The sequence below is a fragment of the Peromyscus leucopus genome, chromosome 1 (genome assembly GCF_004664715.2).
Source record: "Peromyscus leucopus breed LL Stock chromosome 1, UCI_PerLeu_2.1, whole genome shotgun sequence".
NCBI lineage: Eukaryota > Metazoa > Chordata > Mammalia > Rodentia > Cricetidae > Peromyscus > Peromyscus leucopus.
In genome coordinates this window covers 47,868,270-47,882,013 of record NC_051063.1, presented here as the reverse complement: position 1 = coordinate 47,882,013, position 13,744 = coordinate 47,868,270, and the positions used below count along the sequence as shown (strand labels likewise).

General features: G+C 46.0%; 1 protein-coding gene across 1 annotated transcript in view; it reads left to right on the top strand.

The window, feature by feature from the left end:
• The window catches only part of Tll2 (tolloid like 2), a 117,953-nt gene that overhangs the window by 17,646 nt on the left and 86,563 nt on the right, over positions 1–13,744 (top strand). The window contains 1 exon segment of the mRNA XM_028889409.2: positions 8,323–8,436. Coding sequence (XP_028745242.1) covers positions 8,323–8,436 — 114 coding nt within the window.

Genomic DNA, 13,744 nt, shown 5'->3' with positions numbered 1-13,744 from the left:
GGTGTGTCTCCTATTTGTCATCCCTCAATTGAAGAGGACTACGGTAGGGAATCGGCACCTGGTTTTAGCTTCCTGTGCCCTGGTTTCCTCCTGTGGGGAACAAGTGTAATGCTTAGAAGGCTTTTACATTTGCCATCTTAGAAATTCCTGGATCCAAACTCATTTTTTTTCTCCCAAAGACTTCGATATAAAACTCACAACGAATCTGTTTTGCCCAATTAAAATATTTACTGATTCCCACTCCTCGCTGCCATATGCTCACATAGCTGAGCCATTCCATCCCTCAAGAAGGCCACTTCCCCAGGAGCAGCTGCGGACTCGGCAGACAGGAGGCTTCCCATACTAAACAGATCCTGCCCTTTAATCTGCACCCAAAGATCCAGGAGGCACGATTCACACCCGCCTGCTTCCTCTCTGGCCTCGCAAGCCAAACCTCTCCCCACCCACTTGCTACTGGGCGAGCCTGAATGCAGAGTGCTGAAATTTAGGGTCATGGTTTCAAAGTTCATGGTCCTGAGAATAAACAAAAAAACTATTGTGGTTGCATAGAGCTGTGGACCCCATTAACACTGTCCCATGAATATTTATAGCTGGGAACTACAAAAGAACATAGAGGCCATATTGTAGTCCCTAGGGATTTCCCTTCCATGGGGTCCTTTCTCTGTGGGTCACTTTAATGTAAGCTTTGCCGATTTAGTTGCACACTTTAAGCCGATTAACTTTTTACTTAAAAAAACCCATCCCTGTTTGTTTGTACATACACTGCTCTGACAAAGATTCACACAAAACTGCTTCAAACCTGTTAAATCCCTCCGCTGAAAACTCACAGAACGAAAAGCATCTCTGGGTAGGATTTCCCTGTACTTCTCCTGCCTCTGGCCCCTCTACCCCACCTCTGAGAGTATCCTGAGAGGAATAGCAATAGTTTGCACCTTCTGTGTTTGGTTCCTGCAGAAGCCTAGGCTTACCCCCAGATGCCCACCTTAAGAGAGCGTTGGCAAGGTTCCTAGCTGCTTGAGTGACTTGCCACAGGGATGGGTAAATGATGAGCCCCAGGCAGATCTCAGTGTATGTCTAAAAGACATTGGAGGGAAACCAATGATTGGAGTTGGGGGCCTTAGAGACCATTGATTCTGTGGGTTCCCAAACTTTAGTGTGAATCAGAATGGGGTGTGACAGAGCCTGTGTTTAAATGTGTGTTCCTGGGCTCTGTCCCTGGAGGTGTTTATTTCATCACTTTGGTTGAGTCCTGGAGTTCCTTACATCAACATCCTCTTTAGAAGCTCAGTCCAAGTGGACTGAGGGCCAGACCTCCATCAGCTTGGAGCTGCTCAGCTGTCTCATGGGCAGGTGAAGAAATGCCAAAGAGGGCAAACGTTACTTGTATGGGATCACGAATAGCTTCTTGTGGAAGTTGTGGAAATGTGGAAGCTGTGCCCTCTCTACCAGTGTAGACATCCTGAGATACAGCCTCATCGAGTGAGATGTGTGGTTAGGTAGGAAGGGAATTGAAAAGTTCCCAAGTGTTAAGTGTCGATGAGAGAATCAGAAAATGGCTGGTTGGGAGAGGGGAGGGGAGGAGAGGTCACTGTCGTAAGGTCCCTCCATGCAGAGGCCAGGTTTCCTGGGGTTTGGAGAGAACCGCTGGAGGAGGCGTATAGCCAAGAGGCTCTGAGAAGGCTAGGGGCTGGCTGATCTATGCTATTTGGGAGCTAGTGAGGCGTAGCTTGTCAAGGGTGGCTGGTGCTGACAGCAGCATCGGAGGGGGTCTCCCTCTGCCTGGCTCACAGACTCCCAGCTCTGTGGGTCTGGCGCCCCAAGTCAGGCACCTGGTTTCATTAAACACTAGCAGAATCCCAGTGTCTCCAAGACTCAGAGAAAATTCCAGTGGGGAGAGTCATGAGGGATCTCCAGGGCCACCTCCCTGCACTCTGTCCCCTCTAAACACCCGCCCAGATGTCCTGTCTTGGCCATGCCAGGTGCTTATCTGAAACAGAACAATCTCTGCCGAGTCTACCCAGAATCCCAGTTCCAGAAGCTGGGCCTGTATGGGAACAAAGAACTGAACTCAAATATGGAATTGGAGCCAAAGGTCTGATTTCTCACTAATCTATTCCCTAGGTCTGCTGGGGAAATGACTCAGTGGATAAAAGTGTTTCCTGTGAATCCTGACAACTTGAGTTCAGTTCCCAGAGCCCACATCAAGGTGGGAAGAGAGAACTGATTCCATGAAGCTATCCTCTGACCTCCACACGTATGCCATGGCATGTGCATGCCTCCCCATCATAAACACATGCACAATAATAAGTAAAATGAATCTAAATATTTTTAAAAGAAAGTATACTTTTAAAATCAGTCTCTTTTTTATATTTCAACAGTTTACATATACTAACTTTAAAATTGGATTTGAGGAAGAGAGCGAAGAAGATTGACCTCTGACTCCTATGTATATGCACATACTTGTGCATGCACATCTCCCACATACATGTACACATCCTCACAAACATGTATTTATACCACATATACGTGCATACATTTCTTTTGACCACTTTATGAAGATTCATTCCCTTCCTCTTTCCTCCCTCCCTCCCTCCCTCCCTTCCTTCTTTCCTCTTTATTTTCCTTTAATTTTTGGAGACAGGTCTCTCTTAATAGTCTAGGCTGGCCTAAAACTTACTATGTAACCCCAACTGACCCTGAACTCATGGAAGTCCTTCTTTCCAAGCCTCTTGAATACTAGGATTACAGGTGTGAGCCTCCATTAAGGTTTCTATTTTTCATTTCTGAAAAGCATTCTTCCTATTGTAGTTCATTCGCCATCTCTTCCTGAAACGCCATTTACTTTGAGTCAGAAACCATCAACAAACACCACCACCTGTTGACAACTCTGAATTCCTGGTTGAAACTGGCGAGGTCAGCCAAGCGGAGATGAGGACAGAGGTTCGTTTTTATGGAAATGCACCTGAGATTCTTTCTATGACTCTGCATTTTCGAGTTCTAATCCCATAAAGAAATTACCCAGTTTGATTTCTTCATTACAGCCATGGAAGACATAACAGATGGCAGAGAGATTGACTCCAGTGTCATGGGTGTTGAGGACAGTCTCTTGTCACTATTACCAGTGCTTTTCAGAGTTTAATGTGTATATAATTTACTCAAGGGATCCTTAAGCATGCAAGTTCCTTCTCAGCAAGTCCAGGATGGCCTCTGAGGCTACATGTTTCTGTCAAGTTCCAAGATGCTGTCCGTGCTCCTGGTTCATGGATAACGGTCTGGCTTACTACTGGCAGTTGGCAGTGGAAGAGGCGATAGGCATGCCTGGAGAATTTTCTCATAGAAGGCTTCCATGGGTCACACTCTGTCTTTTAGTAATATTTCATTAGCTGAGTGTTTTAGATATACAGTTGTCCCTTGGTATCTTTGGGGACCGGTTCCAGGGTTCACTACAGATACCGAAGTCCACAGATGCTCAAGTCCCTTATGTCAGATGGTGTCATACTTGGCATGTAGCACTCTGTACTTCCTCCTGTGTAATTCCTGACATGGTGTAAATGCTTTATAAATAATTGCTACACTGTAACAATTAGTGTGTGTGTGTGTGTGTGTGTGTGTATGTGTGACAACCTGTAAATGTTTAGTATAGACACATTGTTTTTTCAAATAGTTTTTGATCCGTGGTTGGTTGAATCTAGGTATAGAACTATTAATACAGAGGACTGACAGTAGACTTAGATTTCTAAATTTTGTTGAAATAACCATTGATTTAATGTTTTATTTATTTGGATTAAATTTTGTTGTGTGAAATTCAGTTCAAAGTCCACTTGAGTTTTCCCTAATTGATTAAGCCACTTGTTTCAACATAGTCCATCCAAGAGTCAACTATTTTCCACAAATTTGTAAGAGCTAATTTTTTGTAGTTTTCTTACATAATCTAGAACCTGATTCTAGACCATTCTTTATGACAGGGCTGTGGTAGTCTTAGCACATTCTCTCTTGACTCTTCTCACATAATTATCGAGGTGTACTTATAGATAATTTTGTCAAAAATAAAAAGTTAGTTGTAGTTTTTGAAGTGTATGAACCTACACACCACCTTAGAGTTAATCTTTAAAATTATAGCCTTTCTCATTCATGAATATAGTACATTTCTCTTTATGTGTTACCCAATTTTCTAGTTTTTAATTTTTGTGTATTTGTGCATGTGTGTGTGTGTGTGTGTGTGTGTGTGTGTGTGTATTTGTGTGTGCATATGTGCCATTGTGCACAAGTGAGACCCAGAGAGCAGCTTGTGGGCCCTGACTCTTTTCCTCCATAGTGTGGGTCCTGGGGATTGAAGTCGGGGCACCAGGCTTGGCAGCAAGTGCCTTAACCAATGTGCTATCTTGCTCACCACTTTCATAGTTTTAGCAGGAATCTGTATTTCTTAACATAGTGCCTATTAAACTTATTCCAAAGTATCTGGTTCTTTTTGCTCTTTTAAATAATTATACATATATTATATGTCATTGTTTTTATTATATTCAACTTTATATTTGTGACATGGTCACTAGCCATAGGCAGCAATTTAAAAAATAAATAAGATTTAAGCCGGGCGGTGGTGGCGCACGCCTTTAATCCCAGCACTCGGGAGGCAGAGCCAGGCGGATCTCTGAGAGTTCGAGGCCAGCCTGGGCTACCAAGTGAGTTCCAGGAAAGGCGCAAAGCTACACAGAGAAACCCTGTCTCGAAAAACCAAAAAAATAAAATAAAATAAAATAAAATAAATAAATAAGATTTAAATTTTAGTTTCTCCTTCACATTAACCACATTCCAAGTATTCAGGAATAACAGACAGTTAGTGGGTACCACATTGAATCTCAGATATGAAGCCCCTTTAAAAGGTGCTAAAAGTTTCTATTACATAGCAGTCTGCTGTGTGATTGTTGATACATTAACTTTGAACCAGTTATTTCAATGTATCTCTTGGATTTTCCGAGAAAGCAGTTGCTTCTGATCAAACTTGTTTTCTTTTCTGAAATAGTATGAGACCATCTTCCTTCCTATCAATGAAAGCAGAAGGGTTACCACCCCCCACTCGAGCCCACGTAGTCTTCACTAATTGATCACAGCACTTCTGCTGTTGAAACTTCTCTCTTCAGTGTCCTGCACTTCTCCATGGAGACACAACATTAACCACAGTGAGGTGGAGAGAGGGGACTAAAGCCTCTCTCGTGGTTTGGAGAACACATTGTAGCAGGAGTTTGGGGTGTTGTGAAATATTAAAGATGCGTGACATTCTTTTATGCTTTCGGATATTTGTTTAATGATGCAAAGATGCGTTGAATTCTTTTATGTTGCATTTGTTTAACTCTGTGAAGCTGTGTTATTTTGCCTGTCTAAAACACCTGATTGGTCTTATAAAGAGCTGAACAGCCAATAGCTAGACAGGGGAGAGAAATAGGTGGGGCTGCATGCAGAGAGAATAAATAGGAGAGGAAGAGAGAAGAGAAGGAGGAGGAGCGAGAGGAGAGGAGGACACCAGGGGCCAACCACCCAGCTACACAACCAACCACAGAGTAAGAAAGAAAGGAAGGAATATAGAGTAGATAAAGGTAAAAGCCCAGAGGCAAAAGGTAGACAGGATAATTTAAGTTAAGAAAAGCTGGCTAGAAATAAACTAAGCTAAGGCCATGTATTCATAAATAAGAATAAATCTCCATATTTATTTGGGAGCTGGGTGGTGAGCCCCCAAAGAGCAAAGAGTAAGACAACCAACTACATTGGGGTCCTGAATCACCACTGAGTGCCATTGTCTGAACTCCAGATGATTCTGGGGGAGGTGCCTTTCTGAGTTGTGGGCAGGTGGCTTCTTGAACTGTCTTTGGTGGCGTCCACGGGATCAGTTTTGGAGGTCTTGGGGTGGAATCTGGTGGAGTCTATAGGACAGGAAAGCAGAGCTCGGGATACAGACTCCATCACAGGAAGCCCATGGGGGCCACAGGGAGAGGGACATGACTCACTGTGGCAAGGGCTCTCTGGGCCCTGATGTGGCATGGAATCTGTCCATTGTGTGATGCCTCAAAGCCAGCCCACACCCTTTTGTGGCTGGTGTGGGTAAAGGCTCTTCTGGGCTGGGCAATTGAGAAGGGCAGTGTTCCAAGGAAGGGCGGTGTCCCACCTTTAGAAAACATCATTCAGTCTAAGTATACATCACTACTCATGTAGACCATTGCTGAGGATCTTGAGGTCTACAGGACAGAGGTATTTTGTTGTATTGACTGAATGGGTCCAGGTGCCTGCTTTGTGCTCAACACTTGCTCACACCATCTCACCTGATGCTCACAGCAACCTGGAAGGAAGTGATGTCACTGCTTATCACCATCTGAGAGATGAAGAAGCTGAGACTGAGGGAGTTAGGGTTGTTTGCCTGGTGTCTGTCTCGTGGGCAGCAGCTACCTGATCCTGTTCCATGCTTTGTGGCCTCTGCCTTGGTTTTTCTTAGTGTGGGAAGTGGGTTTTGACAGATGAAATGTGTGAGCATAAACCCAGAGCCTGTCTTCAGGGCATTTAGAGTGTTGCAAAGTGGGAGATGCTGAGGGGCTGTGAGGTGGAGGGCTGGGCCTAGAGAGGCTAGGGCTGGGGCCAGGCTCTGCCACTCGCTGGCTGTGTGACCTGAGTGAGTTGTTATTTATTTATTTTTGCTGTGGCTCTGTTTTCTGGTTTGTAAGGGTACGGAATCCATAGGAGAATGTCAATATATGAAAGGGGGAAAAAGTGACACATAGATTGAATCCATTGTTAATTGTAGAGCACAAAAACCCTAATTCTAGATGGGCTGCCCTGGCCCCCAGTCTTGTCTGCCTGAAGCCCGGCGTGTGTAGGTACACGCACAGGTACACACACAGGTACACACACAGGTGCACACACAGGTACACACACAGGTACACACACAGGTGGTACCCGCACAGGTGCACACACAGGTACACACACAGGTACACACACAGGTGGTACCCGCACAGGTATACACACAGGTACACACACAGGTACACGCACAGGTGCACGCACAGGTACCCGCACAGGTACACACACAGGTACACGCACAGGTACATGTACAGGTACCATATCTGTTAGGTGATAGATGACACAGTTTAACCCTACAGCAACACAGACATGAAGGGGTGTGTCAGGGTGGGAGGAGAATTCACGAGCAGAGATGTGGGAGTTGTGGTTGGCAGGGTCTTCAGGATAAAGAGAGGGTGAAGCGAGGGGAGAAACACATGCCAGGAAGAACTCAGTGACAATCAGGTGGCTCGCCTTGGCCAGTCCTGTGCCAGCTGTTAGCAAACCTCATCTCAATTATTTCTCGCACAACGCTGAACATCAGTTACATTTTAATCTCCAGATGAGGAAGCCAAAGCCGAAACAGGTCAAGCGATTTGCCGAACGGGATCATGGGGGTGCACCTGGTGGGGCAGAACTGCTCATCTCATCTTTAGAGCATAAAGAGAAAGAGAGGGGTCTGGGCCTATGATCCCAGTCTCACAGCTCCACTACCTCCCAGTGGGGGCCACCCTAGGTCCACACCTTTAATAGATGGGCCCACGGGGATTTGTCTCCAAAGCAGAATTACACGTGCATCCTGATAAACCATGTCTGTGTTCTTCAACACTTGTGCTCAAGATCCCAGGTGCTGGACTTGACTGTCTAAGGCAGTGGTTCTCAACCTTCCTAATGCTGTGACCCTTTAATACAGTTCCTCATGATGTGATGACTCTTAACCAGCAAAGTATTTTCATTGCTTCTTCATAACCGTAATTTTGCTACTGTTAAGAATCGTAACGTAAATGTCTGTGTTTTCTGATGGTCTTTGTGACTCACGTGAAAGGGTTGTTCGAGCCCCAAAGGGTCGTGACCCCACAGGTTGAGAACTGCTAGTCTAGAGTATTGCTTTTCCCTAAAGAGGAAACACATAGAATGGGGGAGCCATGCACAACAAAGAAGGGCAACAGATACTGTGAGTGATAAGTAAATGATGGCATTGTGCTTTTTCTTCAGAAAGGAAGAGGAAAGAAACAGCTGTCTCTAGGTGATGTGTTGCCCATGGCAGCCTGGACCTAGGGTGAGATGGAGGGGTGTTTATAGGCCAAGGCTCTGGGTTCCCATGGTGGTTGGCCCAGATACCATGGCTTTAATGCAATTATCATCGAGGCTCCAGGAGAACTTTGATTGGCAGGACTGTCTTTTCTAGGATTTGCTCCCTGCATCCAGTGCCTTCTGGGGAGTTAGCAAATCCCTTTTTCTGACTTGCAGGCTTAGTTGACCCACTATGATTTCTCTTGCTAGCTGTCTTCTGGGGAGACATTGCCCTGGAGGAGGAGGATCTGAAGCTGTTTCACATCGACAAGGCTGAAGACTGGACTAAGGTATCCACGGAGGAGGAAATGGGACACGACACCGGCAAGTATTGGCCCCTGATCTGCTTGGGCCCTAGTGGGCTGCTTGAGAGTTCCACTAGGAATCTTTGGTATCTTTGACCTGTAGGTCCAGGGACCTGTATGGAAGACCTGGGGGAGGGGGGCACACCACCTCCTCTGGTGGAGGCATGGATCTGGGACCTTAAATTTAGCTGATTCTTCTTTCTCTCCGTAGCATGTACTTGTTCACATTTGTGCACGTGTGCATACGGGATCATGTACAATTGTGTGTGCATGTGTGTGGAGACCAGAGGTCAATGTCAAATGTCTTCCTCACCCATTCTCTACCTTTTGTGAATCGGTCTCTTACTGAACCTGGGGCTCGTCAATTTGGCTAGGCTGGATGGCCAATGAACTTTAGGGATCTGCCTCTCCCTGGACCTTACCCCCAGCGTTGGAGTTACAGATGTGTGCCACCACACTTAGCTTTTTAACGTGAATGCTGAGTGTTCAAATTCAGGTCCTCATGATGTCCAGCAAGTACTTTATCAATTGAACCATCATCATCCTAGCCCAACTTAACTGATCCTTCTAAGAAAATCTACAATTGCCTCTGTTGGAGGGTTCAGCCTAGAACCCCAGTATTGGTTCTTAGGACTCTAGCTTGAGATTTTGCTTGTCCCACACTGGAGAGAATTGCTAAGTGGGCTCGATTTAAATAATGTCTGACAATACTGTCGACAGTAATGACTAGCTTAGAATAAGATGTTTGGCTATGGGGAATTGTCACTTGTTTGACTGACAACCAGGCAAGTCCCTGTGCTGTCTGGGGCAGGAGACCCACCCAGTCTGCCTTCTGTGGCTGCTTTCTCTCTTCTCTCTCCTGACTGCCAACCTTGCGATGAAGAGCAGTGAGGCTGGTCCCCTGGGTGCTCCTCACCTCCCTGTGCACTGGACCCTGTGGCTTTGCAGCCTCCTGGGCCTTGGTGCAGGGGACTGAGTGTGGGATTGAGTATCCGCACTGGCAGTGGTAACTTGTCATTTGGTGACTGAGGCGCACAGCAGCCTACTGGGAACCTTTCTCCAACACAGCCTTCTTTCTCTTGAAGCTATTTTAACCCTCACCCTGGGTCAAGTTCAGTGCTGGTGAGAGAAAAAGGAAACAGCCCAACCATTTCCTTTAAGGGAACCCTCACACCAGGCAGACAGGTGTAGATTTGATTCCATTTTCCTACGTCTAAAATAGGGGTGAAACTAGGATTCATTCCATAGAGTTTTTGAGGTTGATGCCAAAGGTAACAGGTTTGCTCAGTGCCTGGCATGTAAGACTTGAAGGAATGGGAGGTGTAGCTATAAGATCTCAAGAAATGGGGTGTATCCCTGATGATGTAGTTGGTGATGTCAGGAATATTCCTGAAAACTAGAAAGAAGAGGGTGAGATGTGTTCATGTTGAGAGGCTCTAAGTCACATGAGGAAAATGAGCCGCTAGTGGGATTGGTTGAAAAGCTCTCCACAGGGGTTGACAAATGAAGGGCCAACATTGTCACTACGTTGTGGAACCATTGCTAGGGACTGGGGACTGGAAGGAGCCATGAGACACCTCAGACTTCCTTTGTGGGATCTTGAGTCTCTGAGCAGCACTGGAATTTGTGTGGCCTCTTCTACATGGTCTGAAAAGTCAAGCATTGAAATATTTTTCATAACAGCATGCCCACAGCCTTAGCTGTGCTCCAGCATGACATCTGTGCACACTCTTCCTCATCCCTTCCCCTGGCGTCTGGAGAAGATGACCTAATGAATCTGTCCTTAAAATGGTTCTTAAACTTACTTTGCAGTATTCCTCAAAACTAGTGAACATTTAGTATCTTGTGCATGCACTGTGATGATCTTTACACTATGGCCCTCACGTGGTACATTCCAGACCCCAAAGGCTCCTATGTGTCCCCCTTAGTCAGCGCTCGTCGCTAATCTAACCTTTCCCTGTTTGCCTGTGCATTCCAGACCCTGAATGAGAGTTATTCTGTCATCTTTTATTATCTTTCATGACTGCAAAATCCACCCACGTGGTTAATGGCACAGTCTCTTTCTAGTGTTGTGAACTATTCTGCTGCCTGGATGGACCCTAGCTTAGCCAACAGTTTCTGTTGACAGACATTTGAGTAGTTCAGGGTTTCTCGCTGTAATAAATCTGATAATGGAAGAACCTATCACCTTAAGCACTTGTTGCTCGTGGGCAGCTTTCTTGGGTGGAATGGCAGGGTCCAGGGTTCAAGTCGATACTGTCAAATCATTTTCAAAAGTGAATGTGCCAATTCACACTCCGGGTTGAACATACTTATTTAGGAAGCAGGAGTGGTACCCAGGCAGAGTCTGCTGTCAGTTTTGGATCTTGGGTTCCTTAATGTGGTCCCCTGTCGCCCTCTGGCTCACACAACAGAACCATGTGCCATTAGGAATTCTCGGATTTGCCCCATCAGCTCTTTCTGCTTCTCCCAGGGCAGTTAGCATAGCATGGCTTGGGGGTACAGGAAAAGAAAATGTGAGGGAAAGGCTCCAGAGAGGCTAGGCAGTGGCCAGACACCATACCATGTACAGCTGCTAGAGTGTCCTTCAGGGACGATCACCTGAGGATGCTGTGTGAAGGGAAGTCCGGTGGTTTACCTTTTTCAGAACACTTGCTCAGAATGGATGTGGGACTCAGATGTCTATCCTGTCTGTCCTTATCCTATGAGTTAATAGAGGACAGATCACACTCAGCTTTGGACTCCCCAGAGGCAGGCCATCACCTTGGACCTAGAAGATGCTGCTGGCCAGTGTTGATGACGACAAGAAGATGGGGCTAGCAGAATTCGCAGACTCGGGCCTTCTTCAGGAAGTCAGGGGTGTCAATAGGGCTTTGATCCCAGAAGGATGCTGTGAGCACTGATCCCAGTAACAGGCTTCGGGCTTGCACTACCTGGGCTGAATCCCAGAGGTGGGCCTCAGTTTCTTCATCTGCTAAATGAGAATGGAAATAATTATTGCCTCCTAGTGAGATCATGAGCACGTAGGGAAAAATATATGTGATGTGTCTGGCACCTGATACATGTTCAATAGTATTAAAAATCTTAATATTTGCGAAGAGAAGACTGATGCAGGGAAGGATTGGAATCAAGGTGAGGACTGGGGGCTGCCACATGTGGAGGGCCCGGGGCCTGGACACCAAGCCCTCACACAGCACCGATGCTCCCTCCTTCTTTAGCTTAGTGCAGGCTTTTTTCTCAGGGTGTTTTCGTGGCAAGGTAGTTTTTACTTCAAGTGCTTTTCTCTGAGGGTCAATTGCACTTTCTATCTCTCTAGAATAGTTATTTTATTTTCAGGTTGGGATTTTTTTATTGATTTTGCTGATTAAACTAATACTGCTTTTTTTTTTTAAGTGCAAAATCTCATAAGTGGGAAAAGAAAATTCTGTTATCCCAGCCCCAGGGATCACTGACACTATCTATTTGCTAGATTACTTTCTGTCTTGATGTGCCATGGCCATGTGTGCAACCACACCCCCCCCACACACACACACCTTTTCACTTTTCTTTTGTTTGTTTTTCAAGACAGGTTTCACTGTGTAGTTTTGGTGCCTGTCATGGATCTCACTCTGTAGACCAGGCTGGCCTTGAACTCACAGAGATCCACCTGGCTCTGCCTCCCAAGTGCTGGATTAAAGGCTTGCACTACAACCGCCCAACACTTTTTCACTTTTTGTTTTGTTTTGTTTTTCGAGACAGGGTTTCTCTGTGTAGCTTTGTGCCTTTCCTGGAACTCACTCTGTAGACCAGGATAGCCTCAAACTCACAGAGATCCACCTGCTTCTGCCTCCCAAGTGCTGGGATTAATAAAGGCGTGTGTCACCACCTGGCGACACTTTTTCACTTTTTAAATACAAAGATCTTACTGGAATGTGCTGGTATAGTCTACATGTTTGGTAATATCCCATCATGGATGCCCCTCACTCCATGCCAGAAAGCTGTTATGATGGTGAGGGCACTAGTTAGTGGTCCACAGGAAGCCCTGTCACACCTCATCTAAGCCCTTATATATGAATGTGAAGGCTGTTTCACTTTTGATGTAATTTTTAAATGAGAGATGATGTTTCTGGGAAGAAATTTATACATAGATCTTTAAGCATTTTTTAGGTTAAAGAAGTAAATTTAAAAGAAGCCACACCATAACCCACTCTTGTTAAGTTCAAATGTGGGGAAGGGTGTGTTCTTCATTTTAGTTCACCTAGTTTCTAAGCTTTGATAAGTGCAGTTTCCTTTCTTGGAGGCTGAGAAGGGAGCTCCAGCAGGAGAGGACTGAAGTCCCTGCACAGGGCGACAGGGAAAGGGCTGGCACTGCAGGCCAGCCCACAGGCCAATTCATCCTGTTCTACCCTGTGAAGTTGGAGCTACTCTCCAGGCTATTGGACACAGGGATGTCAATTGCTTCTAAGGTGGGGCAGCCAGCCTCTTTGCCTAGAGGTGCCCTGGGGATGCTCATGTTCGGAGTTTACGCAGGGGTAGCACCCTAACCAGAGATTAGGTGTCCCAACTCCAGGTTAGCTGCATCCTACCTTGACCATCCCATTGCCATCTGGCCATCTGGAAGCAGTGGAGAACAGTGTGGGAAGGAGTCTAGAATAACAGGCAGCCATGCTCTTTTTTAGGAGTCTATTTGGTGCTCTGCACTGGCACATAAGCCTTTGAGGACTTTGGAGCTTTCAGTTGGGACTTCTGTCACTGTTCACTTAGGCCACAGGCTTGAGTTGTTAGAACTGTGCTTCCTGCCTCAGGGTCTCTGTCCTCATCCTGCTTCCAAGACACCTTCCTGGGCACTGTACTATATTGTGCTATATAGAATAGTGCTCCCCACTTCATGTCTATTAGAAACCCAGAAAGTGACTCATAGAATAGGGACTTTGTAGATGCAGTTAGGGAAGAATCTTGAGATGAGAGACTCCTTGGTTTAGAGTGGACCCTAAATCCAATGACCCAGTCTTCATAAGAGGAGGAAAGGACACAGGGATACAGAGAAGAGGGGATGTAGAGATGGAGGCAGCCCCTGGAGGATGCTGCCACCAGCCAAACACAGCTCTACTCCTTAGACCCCTTCAGATGTTCCCATTGCTTATCCGAATGCTTCCTTAGTCTGGCTCTCAGTTCACAGTCTACAGAGACAGGCTCCCTTCCCCTTCTGTCCTCTCTCCGACCCCAATGACATCGTGTCTGTCCACACCCTGAGCTTCTATCCATCTGGCCTTCTGTTCCAGCTACTCTCTCTGCTCTAAGTCCCCATTCTACAGACAAAGAAATGAAGACCAGAGCAAGCTGGTGAC